The sequence below is a fragment of the Amphiprion ocellaris genome, chromosome 16 (assembly GCF_022539595.1).
Source record: "Amphiprion ocellaris isolate individual 3 ecotype Okinawa chromosome 16, ASM2253959v1, whole genome shotgun sequence".
Classification (NCBI taxonomy): Eukaryota; Metazoa; Chordata; class Actinopteri; family Pomacentridae; genus Amphiprion; species Amphiprion ocellaris.
Genome location: NC_072781.1, coordinates 27,793,920 through 27,814,787, shown reverse-complemented (window position 1 = coordinate 27,814,787; position 20,868 = coordinate 27,793,920). Strand labels below are relative to the sequence as shown.

At 37.0% G+C, this 20,868-nt stretch overlaps 3 protein-coding genes across 10 annotated transcripts in view; 2 read left to right on the top strand and 1 right to left on the bottom strand.

Moving 5' to 3' along the window:
- Positions 1 to 16,099, bottom strand: part of mmrn2a (multimerin 2a) — a 76,212-nt gene extending 60,113 nt beyond the window's left edge. For all 3 annotated transcript variants that reach the window (XM_055018325.1, XM_055018326.1, XM_055018328.1), the window contains exons 1-2: positions 15,995 to 16,099; positions 4,077 to 4,210 (exon numbers count right to left, since the gene is read on the bottom strand). In XM_055018325.1, coding sequence (XP_054874300.1) covers positions 4,077 to 4,082 — 6 coding nt within the window. In that variant the 5' untranslated portion in view covers positions 4,083 to 4,210; positions 15,995 to 16,099. The remainder of the gene's footprint in view (positions 1 to 4,076; positions 4,211 to 15,994) is intronic.
- sncga (synuclein, gamma a) lies at positions 236 to 11,826 on the top strand. Of its 3 annotated transcripts, XM_023270228.3 has the most exons (6): positions 239 to 493; positions 6,547 to 6,588; positions 7,291 to 7,418; positions 8,064 to 8,090; positions 9,482 to 9,538; positions 11,422 to 11,826. In XM_023270228.3, the coding sequence occupies exons 1-5, from the start codon at positions 373 to 375 to the stop codon at positions 9,536 to 9,538; spliced, it is 375 nt and encodes a 124-aa protein (XP_023125996.1). In that variant the 5' UTR covers positions 239 to 372; the 3' UTR covers positions 11,422 to 11,826. The 3 variants fall into 3 exon arrangements, with proteins under 3 accessions (XP_054874304.1, XP_023125996.1, XP_023125997.1); XM_023270229.3 differs by lacking the exon at positions 8,064 to 8,090 and having other exon boundaries at positions 240 to 493; XM_055018329.1 differs by lacking the exons at positions 8,064 to 8,090; positions 9,482 to 9,538 and having other exon boundaries at positions 236 to 493.
- Positions 16,100 to 16,102: 3 nt separating the features above from the next.
- LOC129350782 (uncharacterized PE-PGRS family protein PE_PGRS54-like) lies at positions 16,103 to 19,990 on the top strand. Of its 4 annotated transcripts, XM_055018330.1 has the most exons (6): positions 16,103 to 16,241; positions 16,590 to 16,661; positions 18,521 to 18,586; positions 18,927 to 18,992; positions 19,333 to 19,398; positions 19,660 to 19,990. In XM_055018330.1, the coding sequence occupies exons 1-6, from the start codon at positions 16,175 to 16,177 to the stop codon at positions 19,695 to 19,697; spliced, it is 375 nt and encodes a 124-aa protein (XP_054874305.1). In that variant the 5' UTR covers positions 16,103 to 16,174; the 3' UTR covers positions 19,698 to 19,990. The 4 variants fall into 4 exon arrangements, with proteins under 4 accessions (XP_054874305.1, XP_054874308.1, XP_054874306.1 ...); XM_055018333.1 differs by lacking the exon at positions 18,521 to 18,586; XM_055018331.1 differs by lacking the exon at positions 18,927 to 18,992.
- Positions 19,991 to 20,868: the final 878 nt, after the last annotated feature.

Sequence of the window (20,868 nt, the reverse complement as noted above, 5' to 3'; positions counted from 1 at the left end):
CCTGTGGTCAGTTTATTCCTGATAAAATGCTGGAAAGACTGTATTTGCACTTGGAATCCACCGTTTTCCTCTCATCCATTTGTTTCAGCCTCTTTTTCCTTCTTATCTCCACCTCTTTGCCTGCTCCGCTGCACAACACTGGTCCCAAGTTGCTTCTATTTATTACCCTCCCTTTCTCGTAACATCTCTCTCTCTCCCCCTCACGTGCCCTCTCTCCACCCATCTCATCCATTAGCAGGAAGAACAGATCGCCAGCAGACGAGAAGAGACGAGACAGCTGAGGCAGACGGAGCAGCAGCAGGAGAAGAAGAAGACAAAGAAGAAAAACAAAAAGAGGCAGAGGAGTCAAGAGAATAAGAAGAAGGAAGCATCATGGACGCTCTGAAGAAGGGATTCTCCATTGCGAAGGGCGGAGTGGTGGCCGCTGCCGAGAAGACGAAGGCCGGGGTGGAGGAGGCCGCCACCAAGACCAAGGAGGGGGTCATGTACGTCGGTAAGGTGGATGGATGGATGGATGGATGGGTGGGTGGAAAGTTTAAAAAAAAAAAAAAAGAAATGAATCAACATTTGGTTTTCAGAATTTGAGTTTTGGGTGGTGAAAGTGAGACGAAAATGATCCAAAAGATTCCAAAAGTGATGAAAAAGTGAAATTTACCACTAAATCGATGGCTCAAGGTAGAAGGAGGACCAGGAGGAAATATTGTACAGCAAATCTGTGCATTGTTTTTGGTGGAAATTGAAGGAAAGACAAAGAAAGGAGGGAGAGAAGAGAAAAATCTGAAAGAAAATGTGAGGAAAAATCAAAATTAAACATGAAGAAAGGATGGAGAGATGAAGGAAGGGAGAAAGGATTAAGAGAAGAAGTTAAATCTGACATGAAATTCAACAAAATTTGGGGTAGTTTTGGTGGAAAATGAACTAGAGATGGGTGGACAAGTAAAAACCAAAACTAAAACAGGAACAATTAAAGAAAAGGATAGAGGGACTCAATGTGACAGATGGAGGACAAGAAGCTGAATTTTAAATTATTTCAGTAAGAAAAAAGAAAGACGATGGAAGATCGACAGAAGAGGAAAGGTGCAAATCATCCCGATGCTGTGCATTAAATTTGAAATATGTGGACGTCCGTTTGGACCAGGAATGAGTGAAAAAAAGATGGATGAAAAGATGGAGAGATGAAGAAAGGGAGGAAGGAGTAAGAGGAGACGTTAAATTTGACATGAAATTCAGCCATCAGTTGACAACTTAAAGGTTTTTTTGGTGAATATTAACAAGGGATGGGTGGAGGACAAGTGAAATTCAACACCAGACTGGGATGGACAAAGGCAGGGATGGAGTGAGTGATACAAAGACGACAGGAAGCCGAATCTTAAATTATTTAAATCAGGAAAAAGAAAGAGAGGAACGACAAGAGGTGGAGGGGGGAAAAGTGCAATTCATCCTGACGTTGTCGATTCAATTTGAAGATGGGGAAGTGAGTTCAGAGTGAGAATGATGGAAGAAAGGATGGATGGAGAGGTGGCTGAAAGAATAAAGTAGAGAAATTGGGACAGAAAAGTCCAATTTCACTTCAGATTTCCTAAAATTTTGTGATTTTTGGTGGAAAATGAATGAGGGATGAGTGGGGAACCAATAAAATCCAGCACCAAAACAGTAAATAAATAAAGGAGGAATGGAAGACAAGAAGCTGAGCCTTAAAAATATTTAAATGGTAGAAAAGAAGGATAATTGACGGGGGAGGAAAAATGCAATTCATCATGAAGTGAATTTTCAGGAGGCACAAAGGAAGAAAAGATGGAGATGAAGGAAGAGAGAAAAGGAGTGAATACAGAAGAAAAATTGACCAAAAGAAGTAAAATTTCACATCAAACTTCCAGAAATTTCAGGGTTTTTTGTAGTGAAAAATGAACAAGAAATGGGTGGAGGACGAGTGAAATTCAACTCCAAAACAGAAATAAATAAAGAGAAGGATGGAGGGATGAAAGAAGAGACAGATGGAGGACAAAAGCTGAAGCTTAAAATATCTAAATCAGAAAAAAGAAAGACGATATAAGGCAGAAGGAGTACGGAAAAATGCAATTCATCCTGATGCTGTGCATTAAATTTGAAGATGTAGAAGTCTGTTTGGAGTGGGAACGAGGGAATAAAAGATGGATGAAAAGGTGGAGGGGTGACTGGGGGAAGAAGAGAAGTGATTAAAGTAGAGATTGCCAAAAGAAGTAAAATTTCCAGAAACTAAAAGTTTTCTTGGTGGAAAATGAACAAGAAATGGGTAGAGGACGAGTGAAAGTCAACACCAAAACAGGAATAAATAAAGAGAAGGATGGAGCGATGAAATCAATAACAGATGGAGGACAAGAAGCTGAATCTGAAAACATTTAAATCAGAAAAAGAAAGATGATAGAAGAGAGATGGCGGAGTAAAAGTGCAACTCATCCTGACGTTTGAAGAAGGAACAAGGGCAGAAAGGACGAATGGAAAGAAGAGGAAAAGAAAGAAGGAAAAAGGAGAAAAACTGGCCAAAAGAAGTAAAATCTCACATCAAATTTCCAGAAATGTGAGTTTTTATTGGTAGAAAATGAATGACACATGGATGGAGGATGAGTGACAAAGCTGAATCCTAAAATATTAAACATGAAAAAGAAAAGAGGCGGAAGGAAAAGTGCAATTCATCCTGACATTGTGCATTAAATGTGAAGCTGTGGAAGTCTGTTTGGAGCAGGACCAAGAGAAGAAAGGATGGAGGAAAAGATGGAAATATGAAAGGAGATGATGAAGGGACAAAATAGGGAATCTACACACAAAAGGTAAATCATGTTTGGATGCAACTTCGTCATTCTCCATGATCCCCCACACAAGATAAAACGTTATTCTGTCGTCTAGTACCTGTATTTTAGTGAAACCAAAAAGCTGTTAAAGACTTTATAACATATGTCAATTTCAAGATTTAGTGTGGACAAATCCATTTATAAAACAGAAGTCTACTCCAGTATTTCCCCTCTTTTAGCTCCATGTTTGGTCTCCACCTGGTCCAAAGCAAAATATCTATCTCTGTGGCAGCTAAATTCTCTGTTGTGTTTGATAAAAATGTTAGTCTAATCCATTATTCACAGTCTTGTAGTTCTGTGTTTGGTCACCACCATTTCCAAAGGGAAATATTTGTTTTTTTACATGCAAAATGCTTCACTTTACATGATAAATGCTAAATCTAGCCCAGTATTGACACTCTTTTAGCTCCATGTTTGGTCTTCACTATTGCTTAAGGTAAACATCTGGCTGCTAGGTGCTGAATGCTCCACTGTACTTAATAAAATTGAAAGACCAATGCAGTATTCACATTCAGTTAGCACCATGTTTGATCTCCACTATTTTCCAAGGGAAATAGTTGCTTTTTTCATTGCTAAATGCTTCACTTTATATGACAAATGCTAAATCTAATCCAGTATTGATGCTCTTTTAGCTCCATGCTTGGTCTTCACCGTCACCTGCGGCAAATATCTGGTTGTTAGGTGCTAAATCCACCATATTTGATAAAACTGAACGTACAATGCAGTATTCACAGTGTTTGAGCTCCGTGTTTGGTCTCTACCATTTTCCAAGGCAAATATTTGGTTCTTTACATGCTAAATGCTCTACTTTGTAGGATAAAAATGAAGGTCTAGGCCAGTATTGACACTTTTTTTGCTCCATATTTGGTCTCCACCAACTACCGAAGTAAATATGTGGCGTTTTAGCAGCTAAATCAAACAGAGGCCTTTTTATATGTTATAAACAACAGCTAAATACTGAACTAAAATTTCATACAAAGTTCCATAAAGCTGACATTATTCTCTACATCATTCTAAAATCATTTGCATTAATTAGGCATATATTGATCACATGGCAGATTGTGGTTGCTGAGCATAGAAACAACTAAGAAATAAGTACAAAAACAAGTCTAACCATGTGATGCACCATTGTGTGTGTATGTGTGGGTTCTGTTTATACTCTGTTGCCGTGATGACGCCCACAAAGGTCCACAGGAAGTGAAGCCCCATCCCATTGAGCCACTTGTTGTTGCTGAGTTTTACTCTCACCTGCATTGTTGGCTGATGGATGGATGGATGGATGGATGGATGTATGGATGGATGGATGGATGGATGGGAGACGGAGGGAATCACAGCTCAGCCAGTGTTTATCCATCAGCTTCATTGATCCGCCTGCTAAAGGCCTGAAAGAAAAGCAACAGATGCAATGAGGTCATATTAAATTATTTAAATATAATCTCAAGCTTAAAGGTGTAAAGTAGGTTCAAACAGCAATCTAGAGATTATACAACAAAGGCAGCTTTCTGACAGTAGCTTATGTTAAATACAGTCCAAAATGGCAACATCTGCTGGCCAAATTCGGTGCGCTACATTAGTACGAATTAACATTAAGTTTATATCTGTAACTGAGACAACCTTCTAGTATGACACCCATTATTATTTTGGGCTTTTTTGATGTATATTCTGCTGTAATGCCCTATTATATTTCACAAACAGTGCGTAAAAAGTAGTTTTTTTACCCCCACCTTAAAACAGTGAGGGTGAGGCCAAAGAATAGATCATGATAGCTGGATTTGGATCTAAATTTAGAGTATAATTTAAGGACAACTGACAAAAGAAACTAGGAGTTAATCCACTAGAGAGTATCAGTTCATTGATTGCTCAGGTACCAGTCAGTGAAAATTTAGTTTCCTTCATTTTTTTCCTATATTATATCCATTTTTATTGTTCTTTGTCATATTTGCTTTTACCATGCAATCTTTTCTACATCAGCCAGAAGACTGTAAGTTATAGATGGACACAGCCTCCAGGTCTGAAAAGTAAAACCAGTGAAAAATTGGCTGCATTCTTCTTAACAGCCAAGAGAGGGCGACTCCTCTAGTTATAGAAAAAAGCCTGATCGTATAGACGTCTATGAGAAAATACTCCGATTTTAGACATGATTTATTACCTTAGTAAACATTTTCCTAATGAGTTTATGGTCCCAACCACTAGTTGTAAGTCTCATGCAATACGGCATGATGTTCAATTAGTAAATTATGGTCCCACTTAAAAGAAAAATAATAAAATAGGATATGTTTTAGAGCACAACTGTGAACTACAGTCTCAAGACAAAAATTCCAAGATTTCAAGTGAATTTCAGAACATGTTGACAGAGCAGAGACAGAAAGAAAGACAGAAGGAAATAAAAGTACAAATAAAATATAATGCAGCATTGCTCAAAAAACTGTGAACTGAAAAATACATTCAGCATGGCGAAACATCTTTGTACAGTTCAGGTGCAAAGTTGAGGTTTTAAAAATGTAAATAGTTAAATACTTTTAGTAAGTGGAGTTCCCATTTTAACACCATTGTGCACTTTCCAGGTTTTTAGAATTTTTGCAAAATAAGCACAGAAATTCAACATTTAAAAAAAAAATTTAATGATTATAGCATCAAAATTGTGTCTTACTGCACACAAGACATTTTTGAGTTCGTTCTCCTAGTCACGGTTGTGTTGTTTCCTTAGAGGTGCAGGATTTAAAACGTAATATTTTGTTTGTTGGTGATGGGAAGAAAAGACAATCAAGTCTCATTTAATATGCATCGTATGCGGTTCTAAGTCTTTCCTGTAACTGCTTTAATGTGCAGCAGATCAAGGCCTGTTGGGAAAAAGCTGCTGAGGCTCCACACAGTGTGTTTATGTGCTGCAGTGAATCACAGGCTGTGTTCGGTCAGACAAAGAGTCCGTTCAGTCTGATTCATCACATGTCCGACCAGTACGACGCCCACTGGCTGAATTATATCCCAGAATCTGGATCTGACCAAAGAACAAGAAGAGGAAGGCTGAGTGTTGAAACCAGCTGCAGTTCCTCGGATGCCCGCCGGACTGTTGCCTGATTTAACCTGTACTAGACTGTCCGCTGTCTGTAAATGTTAAGAAAGAGAATAAAACAAGCACAATAAAAACACAGGGTGGGCTTCACACAGGCAACTGCTGGCTGCTTTAGTGTAAACTGGGTGACATGAATTAATAATTCAGGGCTCGGTTTGTCTGCAGAAGAAACCAGGTCAGATCCAGAGAAATAATCACTCTGAACTCCTGCTAACAGCTGTGTTTGTCGGAGCTGCAGGTAAACCCGACCTGAACCTCGTTTTATTTTCCTCACATGACACAGATCTTCTAATTTGAGCTGCTTTTATAGCATAAAATCTCAAGGAAGAGCTGGTAAGCAAACAGAGGCTACTACGAGCGCATAAATGTTTGATAAAGAGTCAAAAATATTCATGTTATGTCATTTCTCTTTAACCATTCATGAGGAGTTCTGAATTTAAAGCCAAGTGGAATGAACACTGACAAAGCAGAAGTGATTAATATAATAATTCGACTAACCCTAACCCTTCTTTCACTGTTAGGAAACTGTCAAATTCAAACAAAAATAAAGGCTCCTACCATGTTTAAGAATTTGAAATAGATGCTCATATGTCTGATTAAGATTTTGATAGCGGTATTGTAATTTTTTTTTCCCATGTTTTCCAGGAAACAAGACAATGGAGGGAGTGGTGACCGGCGTTAACACAGGTAAACAAACTAATACACCAGTAACTAGTACAAAGAAAAACAACTAATTACTTGCAGTGCATCAACAATAAAGCAAATGGCTCCTACTACAATTGTATTTCCACACTGATTAAATGATCAAAACTAAATGTGGCTAAACATGTACATGATTAATGTACACTTAATATTGTTAGCAGTATCATTAATTACAAACACCAGCATCAAAATTCACCCAGAAAATCTCTTTAAACAGTAAAACTGAAGTAAAACTAAAATAAAACTGGATTAACTCGATGTTCAAATTACAACAGACAATACAGAGTCCAATAATCTTGCAAAAAAATCCCCAAAAAAACAAATCCTGTGAAAGAAAAATCTCATTTTGCCGGTAATTGGGCTCCTCGTCTAATTGGTTGTTCCTTAACGAGTTCATTAGGATAAATGACAGACACAATTTAAAATGATTTTCTTGGCAAATGTTTTTCTCACTTTGGATACTTCACCTGATAATTGACCAGCCACAGTGTGCTTTATGTATGCTTTACGAGGCCAATACATAATGAAAATGTTATCATGGATTATTAGTATTGAAAATAAACTATTAAATTATGCAATGAATCTTAAGTATCGCCATTATTTATCAATTTATTATTGTCTTCGTCTGAAAGTAATTGAATTTATAAATGTCATTTTAAAATATGTTTACTGTTTCTGGTTCTACAGTCGCCCAGAAGTCGAATGAACAGGCCAACATCGTTGCCGACACCGCGGTTACCGGGGCCAACGAGGTCGCCCAGGCAGCGGTGGAGGGGGTGGAGAACGCGGCGGTGGCGAGTGGATTCGTCAGCACGGTGAGTGATGTCATGTGACATGACCTCAAACTCAATGTGGACTTTTATTTTAATTAGAATTGCCTTTATGGGACATCTTTATAAAATGATTATTACTGTTGTTTTTTATTTAATCAGTCTCAGTTTCAAGTTTATGTCTGCCAACAGTGACTTTTATATATTATAATTATTATTATTATTATTATTATTATTATTTACTTTTCAATATAGTGTCAGTTGTACCTCTTTTCAGAATATAGTTTTAGAGTAAATGGGTTATAAAGTATATTACCAAAACATTATTATTGGCAAAGAAGTTGCAGGTAACAGTAATACAATCAAGTGTAAAAACTATAAGAGAAGAAAACTATTTAATTGTATTTATTGACACTAATTTTACTAGATTTACTTTAAGGAAAAGTTGTTTAAATGGCCAAAGTAATCCCCATATTCCACCCTACAAAATTTTAAAAATATTTTTAAATTTTATACATTATTGAACTGCAATGACAAAACTGAGTATTTCACAAGTACATATCAAGAACATGTTCAATAATCAGAACAAAATATTCCCGATATACATTCCTTGATTAATTGTTATTTTCATCTGTCTTATGTTTATAACTTTTTTTTTGTCTCAAATTTCTGGTGATTGGCTGTGAACAGGAGGAGGCGGGACCAGTGGCTGAGGAGGTGCCTGACTGGTTGAGGATGGGGAGGGGGGTGGCATGATGCTCGTTGCCTGATAATATAACAGCATTTAGGACTCACAGCTCCATAAATCTAACATTTCTGATATAGAAATCCAGCAGAACTCACATCTGGACTCAACCCGAACCCTCACTAGACTCCAGATTACAGAGAAAATATCATGAATATTGATCACTGTTAATGTCTTTCAGTCAAAATCCTGGCTGTGGCATTCAGAATTAACTGTAGTTTGCTGACAGTCTTTTTAAATTGTTTGATAAAAGCGAGGTGCAGGGACTCATAATTGAAGCATGTATCAGTTTTTCAGCATCGTATTCAGTATAAAATGCAACTAGCAGTAAAACTATTACCATTGGCGGCAGCATCAGAAAGAGCAGAAACAGTAGTAGTAGTTTTCTTGAAGTAATCGCAGGGAATATCATCTTACGCACGTAACATTACAAAAAAAACTCTTATGTTGCCTGACAACTCTTAAAGCATGAGCATAAAAGCTGTTAACATCAATATGTAATCAAAGTTTCCTCTCAGAGATTAACAAAACTAACAAACTGTAAAGGAGAAGAATGCACAACACCTGTAATGTTCATCAATACACTGATGACACCTTTCTTTATTGTAAAAATGTAGCCTCGTCAATTATGTTTCTTTATTACTTAAGTTTAGATCAATTTCACCATGATGCTGTTCACTGAAACTCTTTGCCAGCTGTATTTTCTTGATGTTTGGATGAGTATACAAAAGGTTTATGAACAAGAAAACTTGTTGAAGGATTTAGTACTACTAATAAAAAAAAAAAATCTCCTCCAGAACACACTAACATGGCTGCTTCTTTCAGCTTTGCCTCATCTTTGGCTTCATACAGCTTTTTTTCCCAGTTGATGACCAGAAAGATTTCTGGAGTGATTTTACAGATAGAAAGCTGAATCTCTCCCAAAACAGATGGTGCAACAGATCGTTAATGGTTAAATCCGTTGAGATTTCCTTGATGAAGAGGGTGTTCACACTTCGCAGTTTTAGTTTAGATCAAATCCTCTGAGACTCTGTAGTCCAGCAGACTGCATTGTTTCAAAAGTTTGGTAAGTATAAAAGAATCCCAATCTGGTAGTGACTTTATCCAGATAATTTAGGTTTAATAATTTATATATAACTGCTGCCAGGAGAAAGCGTGAACGCACCCTAATGTACTCATAAGATGAAACTCATGGCCGGAGAGACTAAAAATCTATGTAATACAGGTATTCTGGTACTGGAACACTTGAATAGAGTGAAGGCATTATTCATGCTATTAGCTGCACATTTGTTTTGGGAGAAACAGCTTTCTATAAGGACGGATTTGTACAGAAATCATGACTTTCCTTCAATCTCCTGTGCAGACTGACCTTCCAAAAACAAATGCAGGAGGAGAACAGACTGAACAGGCTGCACAGTAGGTGAGGACGAGAAACTGCAGAAAAAACAACATATAGTTGCTGCATTTTGGGGGGGACTATTTTCAACTGCAGATTAATTTACATCGGTGCTCTGGACAATAATTGGGGCAGCAGGATGATGTATTATATGAAAAAGTAGGTTTCTCCTCACTGATTACAAAAAGTCAGTATAATCTATCCCTTTCATTTTAACCATCTCCTGCAAATGCTGTGTCACAAATGTATAAAACCTTTCAAATGCCTGAGCAGATTCTTTTAGCTATAGAGTGAACTTTAAACTGAACTGATTTTAAACTTTGTGTTTCCCTTCTATTGACATGTTCATAAAAAATCAGTAAGATACACATTGTAGCACAGTTACACTTTAAAACACTTAAAGAACCACAAGAATAACTTGTGTTTAGAAAACTGTGAAGTGGTTTAAAAATGAAATCTACACATTACAAGTTTAAATCAAGTGCAAAGATATGCCTATTAACTACAAAAATATGCAAAATGACTACAAAGAAAAACAAAACATCGACAAAGACGCGTAAAAACATCAGAAAGAGATGCAAATCACAACAAAGAGATGCGCAGCTACCACAAAGATATACAAATTGACTAGAAAAATACACAAACCTACCACAAAGACGTGAAATAACTACAAGGAGAAAAGAAAAAACTACAGAGATGTAAAATGACTAAAAAAGGACACATGTCCACACAGAGATGCAAAGTGACTACAAAGACATGCAAAACAATCACAAAAAGATGCACAATGAATATTAAGAGATGCAAAATGACTAAAAAGAGATGCAAAACAAACACAAAGAGATGCCAAATCAACTAAAAGATACACAAATCAGCTACAAAAACACATAAATCATTTGCAAAGACGTGCACATTAACTACTCAAATTTGCAAAAAGATTAACAAGCAAGACTTAAAATGACCGCGAAGAGACACCCTCCAAAAATACACAAAACAACTACAAAGATACACAAATCTACTATAAAGACGTAAAATGACTACAAAGTGCAACAGAATAACTACTAATAGATGCAAAATGAATATATAAAGACTCAAAAATGACCATTAAGAGATGCCAAATCAACATAAAAAGACACAAAAAATGACCACAAAGAGATGCAAAACAAACATCAAAAGATGCAAAAATATCACAGAGATGCCAAAGGAACATAAAAAAAATGCAAAATGACCACAAAGAGAAGCAAAATATACATAAAAAGACACAAAATTACCACAAATAGATGGAAAACGAATATAGAAAGATGCAAAATGACCCCAAAAAGAAGCAAAATGAACACAAAAAGACACAAAATGACCACAAAGAGATGCCAGACAAACATAAAAAGACACAGAATGACCACAGATGCAAAATCACAACAAAGACATGCACTCCAAATATACACAATTCTACTATAAAGATACAAAAAATAACTATAGAGCAACAGAACAACTACAAGTAGATGCAAAATTACTTAAAAAAGACATAAAATAACCACAAACAGATGCAAAACAAAGATAAAAAGACACAAAATAACCACAAACAGATGCAAAATGAACATATAAAAACGCAAAATGACCACAAAGAGATGCAAAATAACATAAAAAGACGCAAGTTGACCATATATAGATGCAGTAACAACTGAAGAAGGTAGCAACACTGGAATAATAAAAACACTCCATTCCAGGTAAAAGCTGTTCCTACAAAACGTTATAAAAATGCGTCTCCATTCAGACAATGTTGCCTGCACGTGTTGAATTCAATGGTTTAATACTATAAACATCAAATTACATCATTCCATCTGATTAAAGTTGCTATAAACTTTTTTTAAAACTGTTTTTATCCTAAACCTTCTTTTATTTTCTTCTTTCAGACTCCGAACGTCCTGTCGGCTCTGAGAATGGACTGGAGAAGAAGAAACTTTACACTTTAACCGTCGCTCGACCCTGAAACATCCTCCGTCTGCTCTGATTAACCTCATTAACCGTCATCCTCCCTCTCGTTGCTGTGGTTACACCGCCTCCGCTCATCTCACAGTTTTTAACGCTCGGCGATGAAGTGAATCGGGTCGCGTGCGTCCACACTCTGAGCTGATTGGCCGGTGCGGAAACGCCTGACAGATGGATACCTGAAGCTTTTTAAACGCATGTCGCCTGAAGTACTAGAATCTAACGACCAATCAGTGATGAATGCTGCGGCTGTCACTCTCACTTCCTGTCTGTGTCGCTGATTAAGCTGATTTCTTCTTTTGTAAGTGAAATAAAAAGCTTGAAATCCACCCGCAGGCTTTGTTTTTTCTTCTTCACTGTCAAATATTGACAGAAAGATACACAAACCTACTACAAAGACGTGAAATAACTACAAGGAAAAAAGAAAAAACTACAGAGATTTAAAATGACTAAAAAAGGACACAACATGTCCACACAGACAAGCAAAGTGACTACAAAGACATGCAAAACAGCCATAAAGAGATGCACAATCAGCAACAAAGATACACAAATTAACTGCAAAAATACAGAACAGATTAAGCTGATCAGCTTTTTAAAAAAAATCATTTTTAATTAACATTTTCACTATTAGATGGCTAATGTTAGGGAGTGGGTTGTTACTTTAAAGCAGCATCAACTAAAAGGTCATAAATCTGATTGGAAATCACAGAACAAGAGAAAGTTAAGAACCAAGTTTTCTTCAGTATCACAGTGATTCTGCAGCTCTGAATGGACCATTTTTTAAAAATATGAACAAATTCAGAGTAAAAATAGGTTTTAGAGAGACCAGCAAACATTGGTTTTCACATAGCCCTGCAGGTTGTTGTGTCCATTAAAGTACTTCACAATTTTACCTGTATCTTAACATTAGGATTTATTTTAGAATTTACAATCTTTGCAATCTCAAGATTTGGACTTTTTATATATAATTTTGACTTTTGATTTTTTTTTAAACGGTAGTGTATATTTTAATAATTTTGCCTTTTAGTTTGATTAATTTTCTGAGAAAGCGTATTTTCTTTATTTTGTTTTAAAAATGTTGATATATTTTAGAATCTAGATTTAAAAACTCCTATCTTTGACTCTTTAATGTCAATGTCTCGACTTTCTTTTGCCCTGAAACAGAGAAAAATAATTAATTTATTCATGACTTAGGTTTCTGTCATGAACTGGGTCACTCTGATTTATTTACAACTTTCTCTGCTCACACAGACGTTACATTTTCTGTTTCTGAAACAGTGAATGCACCCCAGACAGGAAAAAGCACAAAGATAAAACACAATATTTAAAGATTTAAGGCCATCAAATTGTTTACAGATAAAACATTTCCGTCCATTTCCTGTCAACGTTTGGTTTATTTTAGAATTCAAATTTGAAATTTCTATTGAATCAGTTAGGCATTTTGTGTAGTCAATTTATACACATTCCTTGGCGGAGTTTGGCGTTGGTTTGTCTGTCTGTCTGTCCGTTAGCAGCATTACTCAAAAACGGATTAACGGATTTGGATGAAATTTTCAGGGAAGGTCAGAAATGACATAAGGACTGATTAGATGTTGGCAGTGATGCGGCTTATAGTCTGGATCCACAGATTTATTAAAGATTTCTGTATGATTTCTTTTACTCTTTTGAATTTTTCAATTTTTATTTTAAGGCGGTTGTTGTTTGACATATTTACATGTATTGGGTTTAATTTATTTTATACATCAGGGCAGTTAAAATACATCCATCAAAGGTAAAACTTGTGTTTTCTTTTCAGATGCAGCGTTTCAGTCTTTGGGATCTCTGAGAGATGAGTGTTATTTTTAGATCTTCTGGCTGATTTAACTGTACATCAAACTGTCACAGACTGAAAGGCAAACCTGTTCCTCTGAAAGCAGCTTGACATTTTAATGCTTTGTCTTTGTTGTTCTCTGCAGAAGAACTGATGGGTGTTTCTGAGTCTCATATTTGAGTAACAGGACTGTGAAACAAACTCCTCCCTGCTGCTTAGAAATTTTTATAATCTTGTTTTCTCTCCATTTGTTCCTGCAGTTTTTTACAAGCACCTGTGAAATAAAATGGAATGTTCAAAAATTGTTTATGAAATGTAAGCACAGGTTGTTTTTTTAACCTCGATAAATAAACAAATTGTTAGTTTTATAGACATTAAATTTGAAATATTCTCTCAAAACTTTTTATTTTTAATTTGTTACTTTATATTTCATAACTGTTTCTTCCTGAGTTTGGAATTGTACCTCAAAATTGTGATCTTTATTTCAAATCTTTTACGTTTTTATTTCAAACTGTTACGTTTCTACTTGAAGTTTGTTTCAAAAGTCTGACTTTTACTACAGAAATTGTTTTTCTGCTCTTGGAGTTTGGAAGTTTAACTTCTAAACTCAAAATGGTGACTTTTTGTTCTACTTTTTTTTTTTTAATTTCAAATTGTCAAAATTGTTGTTTTTTTAAGTTGAACTTCATAGTTCTGTGCCAAAATGTTAACTTTTCATCTACAAAATTTGAGACAAAACATTATTTCAAAATTTTGTCTTTTATTCAAAAATGTTTTAACTTGAAGTTTGAAATCTTATCTCAAAAACAATTTTTCTTTGAATTCATTTTTTTGCTTTTTCTTATTTTGACTTTGAATATTTAACTCAATTTTGATTATTTGAAATTACAAAAATTAGACTTTTATTTTCATTATTGTTACTTTTAATTTGAGGTTTGGAAACTTATCCCACAATTTTGACTCATACTTGTGGTTTATTTTTTTATTTAAAATGTAACTTTTTCTTTTTCTAATCTTGTAATTCTGCCAGGGGAAAAAAAAAACATATTTTTATTTATATATATTTATATATATATATATATATATATATATATATATATATATATATATATATATATATATATATATATATATATATATATGTATGTATACATGTATACATGTATTTGACCGTTGAAATATTAAGTAAACAAAACAACAGCCGGTCAACAGTTTCACATTGATTTTTCTGTTGATCTTGATTAATCAACTGACATTTTTAGCTACAAATTTAAAAACAGCGTTTAATTTTTAAAAAATTATTTTGACTTCTAATCTCAACATTTGGAGTTTTCAAAATAAACTTCACTTTTTGTTAATTGGTTTAATTAGAAAGTCATTTTTTTCCTTTTTTGTTCTGACTTTTTCCAATTTTATTTTAAGGCAGCTGTCATGTTTTTTTATTTTTTATTTTATACATAGGTGCAGTTAAAATAGTGTTTTAAGATACTGTGTTAGCATCTTATGTGTAATTCACTGAATGAGGTAACCGTGGCAACAGGAGTTTTTTTTCCATTCACCTGGTTTCACTGCCACCTCCATCACACTACAGGCTGTGGAATGTCAGCTCTTTTTGTTGCTCATGCTCTGAGGCGACAAGTTTAATGGTGGCTGGGTGGGGTCACACACACACACACACACACACACACACACACACACACACACACACACACACACACACACACACACACACACACACACACACACACACACACACACACACACCTGTCCCCGAGGCAACACCTGTACTGCACAGTCAGCGGAGAACACACACCAGCTCACCGCCACCATCAACAGGCTGATTATCAGTTGGGGAAGAAGCAGCTCGACCGGTCTGACAACTCAAAGAACATGTAAACAGCATCGAGCTTCACAACAGCTCACCAATCAAACACAGACTGCATTTTATTTTGCATCTTTGCATTGTTTTGTGTCTATTTTTGGTTGTTGTATTCCTCTTTTGAGTCAATTTGAGTCTCTTTTCAGTCATGTTGACCCTTTGCGGTTGTTTTGTGTCTCTCTGCAGTCATTTTGCATCTCTTTCTGGTCATTATAGGCCTCCTTTTAGTCCCTTTGCCCCTTTGTAGTTCCCTTTTTGCACCTCTTTCTGGTCAAATTCTCTGACTTGGTGGCCATTTTGTGAGTTTTTTGCTGTTTTGCGCTTGTCTGTGTCATTTTGTGCCTCTTTGTGGTCATTTTGTATTTATATAGTCTTTTTATTTCTCGCTGCAGATTTGCTGTATGTTTTTTGTTTCTTTGATGCAATTTGTGTCATTTTGTGGTTGTTTTGGGTCTCTTTTTGGCTATTTTGTGTTTCTTTGTCGTCATTTTGTGTCTGTAAATTTCCAGTAAGAACTATGGATATCCCTTCATACAGAACCGCCTTTACAGCGATGCGTCCATTAAAAAAAACATCAGTCTTTGTGAAAGGGCCTTTATACGAGCACAAATAAAAGTGTGTGTTGTGATGACGCATACAGCCTTCTCAAAATTCTTCTGGAGGGAGGAGGCCGAGTGAGGAGCCACACACACGCACACGCACACGCACACACAGATTTAACACTGTTCTCCGGTTTCAGCGCTGGTTCAGGCAGCAGTAGAACCTGCAGTGCACATTCACCTGTGAAACGATAATTATAGCTCCTCACCTGAGGAGCCTTGTCTCAGAAAGGCCTCAAACAGGTCGACCCAGCATGACTCCCTGCAGCCACACCTGATTCCTCAGCAGGGCGAGATCAGCGGGGCGTCACCTGCACAGACGAGGACACCAGCATGTATAAAACCGGAGCTTGTCCATCCATAAACACGGTCTGAACACGACAGCAGCCATGGCAGATTTTGTAAAAAATATGTTGGGAAATGACGGGATGAGAGATATGGTTGCATCGGAAACAGGTCAGTGTCATTTTTAAATATCTCCCCAATTTGATCAGTTTTAAATCTGCACAAGTTTTCATTCTGTCAGCCGGACTGCAATCAGTTTTCACTTCAACCTTTTTGAAGTTTGATGTAAGAAAAAAAACAAACACCAATTTTATGGAGAGCCCTCATAAGGATATAATTTTAATTAGACTGAAAACAAACATTTTTTGTTTGCTTTTTGTAAAGGAAGCTGCAGGGAGCTCAAGCTTTTTGCCCTGAATCTCTGTGCAAAATTAGCATAATGCCATAAAGGCACAACCCATGTTGTTGTAGCTGCACACATGAACAGTGTGAGGAGTTAAATGGCTGTTGGTTCTGCAGGTAAAGTGGTGGAGGGCTTCGTGAAGAAAGCAATGGGTGGAGAAGGAGGAGACCAGAAGGAAGAGGGGGCAGGTGAGTTTTAAAAGACATTTCTCTTTAACTCCAAGAGCTGCTCCAACGTCAGCATTATTTTGTCTTTTAGCTTCTTTTTCACCACAAAAGAAAAAAAAACAGCTATATGGAACAACTTTACAAACAGCAAGACTGAAAAAAGGGCTGCACAGTGGTGTAGTGGTTAGCACTTTCGCCTTGCAGCAAGAAGGTCCCTGGTTCACGTCCCGGCTTTCCCGGGATCTTTCTGCATGGAGTTTGCATGTTCTCCCTGTGCATGCGTGGGTTTTCTCCAGGTACTCCGGCTTCCTCCCACAGTCCAAAAATATGCTGAGGTTAATTGATTATTCTAAATTGCCCGTAGGTGTGAATGTGAGAGTGCTTGTTTGTCTTTGTATGTAGCCCTGTGACAGACTGGTGACCTGTCCAGGGTGTCCCCTGCCTTCACCTGAGTCAGCTGGGATAATCTCCAGCACCCCCCGCGACCCTAGTGAGGATTAAGCGGTGTATAGATAATGGATGGATGGAAGACTGAAAAAAAAAACAGATATGTAATTCTGAGCTGGATTCTTCGACTCCCAGGTGATTTGATGGCAGTTTTCCACCAGTTTCTGATATTCATTGTGAAGACAATAAAACCACTAGCAGGAGCACGTTAGGAGTGTTTTTTCTAATGACCCGAGGGCTGTACTATGAGGCCAGATTAGTGCGTTGGCAGATATATCGAGCCGAAAGCCAGAGTTTGCAATATCACAAAGGTGGTTCTCTTTAACCTGCTAGATCTTCATGGTAACTAATGCTGTGGAGCAGTTTTTGTTCAGAGTTTTGGATTTAAATCGGCTGTAAGAAGCATCTCCCTTTAACCAAATCTTTTCCTCACGATTTTTTATGAGCGACACAGATTGTCAGCTGAGGGAAAACATTTTATCTGCAAACATGCTGATCTGTACATCACTACAACCACTGAATGAAGCCATGTAGTTACAATAAGACATACTGTTGACATCACGTTGCCATGGGAACCCGACATGTATTTGGTTGGTGATGCAGAAATTTCATAAATATGTTTTTGTGTTTGGTCCGTTTACACTGCTGGTGGTACTGCAGCTGACAGAACACAGATAATTGATTAGTTTTAAATACAGAGAGTATTCAGTCAGTAACATTAAATTCACTTTGATTTGGCCACAAAATATATTGATCTCCTTCATTTTGGGACAGTGTCAGACCTAAACTCACCTCAATACAATATCATGTTAAATAAACGAAGTTTAACAGCTTTATCATGCAGCTGTCAGGAATAAGCGGCTGCACTGATCAGTAAAATAAATACATTATGCACAACTAAGTTTTCTACCAGCATCCTGTCTTGTATCATTTGCAGTAGCTGCATTTTTTACCGTCATAATTTCTTATATTCCCTACTGTTCTCCATTAAAACAACGTGTTGAGGGAAGCAGCTGCTCCCGATCGGTTCATTGTGTGCAGAAGAAGAGTCACATTATTCGTTAAACGCCTCCTTTTGTGTGAAGCAGAAAGTTTGAGTTCATAGAGAAAGTTGATAATCACATTCGCGATACCTGTTAACTCTGCCTGGGGTTTTAGCTTTTGTTGAGCCGACTTACACAAAGATAGCCCGGCTATGTCAAAATGGCCTCGAAGTTAAGTCCTCAGATCAATATGCCTCACAGGTCAGACAGCAAGTATCCATGACGGAGAGCACTAATCAAAATATCCTATCATATCAAAAAATTACTTTTTATCCAGAATCTCTAAATTGTAGAGTGCAAAGTTAGCATGAACCCATAGAGACACAACCCACGTTGTTGTAGCTGCACATATGAACAGGTTTAGGAGGTTAACAGCTGTTTGTTCTGCAGGTGATGTTGTAGGCACCTTGATGAGCGCTGTGACTGGAGGAGGAGACAAGAAGGAAGAGGGGGCAGGTGAGTTTAAAATGAAAACATTTCTCTTTAACTCCAAGAGCTGCTCCAACTTTAACACTAGTCTGTTTTTTAGCTTCCTTTTCACCACAAAAGAATCAAACTGCAGCACACAGTTAGAGCCCTAATCAAAATATCCTTTCAATGACCCTGAAAACAAACGCTTAAAATTATTCATATAAAAATCTGGGTTTTTTTATAGAAAGCGGCAGCTTGAGTGTTTTGCCCCGAATCTCTAAAATGTAGAGGGCAAAGTTAGCATGAACCCATAGAGACACAACCCATGTTGTTGTAGCTGCACATATGAACAGGTTTAGGAGGTTAACAGCTGTTTGTTCTGCAGGTGATGTTGTAGGCACCTTGATGAGCGCTGTGACTGGAGGAGGAGACAAGAAGGAAGGGGAGGGAGGTGAGTTTAAAATGAAAACATTTCTCTTTAACTCCAAGAGCTGCTCCAACTTTAACACTAGTCTGTTTTTTAGCTTCCTTTTCACCACAAAAGCATCAAACTGCTGCACACAGTTAGAGCCCTAATCAAAATATCCTTTCAATGACCCTGAAAACAAACGCTTAAAATTATTCATATAAAAATCTGGGTTTTTTTATAGAAAGCTGCAGCTTGAGTGTTTTGCCCCGAATCTCTAAAATGTAGAGGGCAAAGTTAGCATGAACCCATAGAGACACAACCCATGTTGTTGTAGCTGCACATATGAACAGGTTTAGGAGGTTAACAGCTGTTTGTTCTGCAGGTGATGTGGTAGGCACCTTGATGAGCGCCGTGACTGGAGGAGGAGACAAGAAGGAAGGGGAGGGAGGTGAGTTTAAAATGAAAACATTTCTCTTTAACTCCAAGAGCTGCACCTACTTTAACATTAGTTTGTCTTTTAGCTTCCTTTTCACCACAAAAGCATCAAACTGCTGCACACAGTTCGCTAGTTGTGACCTCACGTCATCTTTGCCTTTTTTTAAGTAAACCAATTCAGAAAAACCTAAGGAGCAACAAGATTGATTAAAACCGGCAAACGAACAGAAAAACTGATTATTTTCTTGTCTTTTTTTTCTGCCATGGTTCTCAGGGCTGGATGTGTCGAAAGCTTTGGGAGGACTCTTTTAAGTAGAAACCCAACAGACCAGACTCTCTTTCAGCTTCATCAAACCCTCAGCTCTTCCCAAACTACTGGAAAACAATTACCTTCATTATTTACACTTGATTTGTTGCACTTCCATTTTAAATGTTGCACCACATTTGGGGTTGAGAAAATAAACACAAAAAGCCACAAAAAAGTGATAAAAACTGATTAAATCTGAATAACACACATAAACTGATTTATAATCTGATTTTTAAAAGGGTCACTATCAGTATTTTGTGTTATTTTGCTATCTTGAATTAAATAACTTAAAACATGAGTGAAAATGTTCTCCTGTGTTTTATTTTGCTAATGGTTTCTTGAATATTTTTTGCTCTATTATATTCAGCTTAAACTGAGCCTCTGATTTGGTGAATTGAGAGGAAAACAAACTTATTGTTGGGCTGCACAGTGGCGTGGTGGTTTGCACTCTCACCTTGCAGCTAGAAGATCCTCGGTTCTGCATGGAGCTTGCATGTTCTCCCTGTGCATGCGTGAGTTTGCTACGGCTACTCCAGCTTCCTTCCACTGTCCAAAAATATGCTGAGGTTAATTTATTATTGTAAATTGCCCGTGATTGAATGTGAGTGCAATTGTTTGTCTGTATATGTAGCCCTGCAACCTGTCCAGGGTGTCTCCTGCCTTTGCCCCAAATCAGCTGGGATAGACTCCAGTCCCCCCTTAACTTACTGTACTTTCCCAGACGTGTTTGTAGTTTCAATGAATGTTTTGTATGAATCAACAGATAATAAAAACAACCGCCTCCAGTGTGAAACATGAATGTTCATTTAGATGAATTAAATTAAACATAATGGCATGCAGAGATGAACCTGAAGAGCAATTAAAGGTAACTAAATGCATTCTGCAGTCCTATTTAAAGCTGCAGGGAGGTTTGCCAACACTGTGGCATGTGTAGCCCTGCAGCTGTCTCGTTAAACAACTCCTGTGTCTCTGCAGGAACAAATCTCGCCCCAAGAGAAAATCTCCAGTCAGAGCATGTGATGTTTTCCGCATTTCAGCTCCAGCAGCAGCTCAGAATCACAAAACACTTTTACACGTACTTTGCAGAAACTTTTCTCTACAGTTTCACACCTGTTATGACATGAAATGTGCGAAATTAATTAGTCTTTTACATCAACAGGTAAAGCAACCGTCATA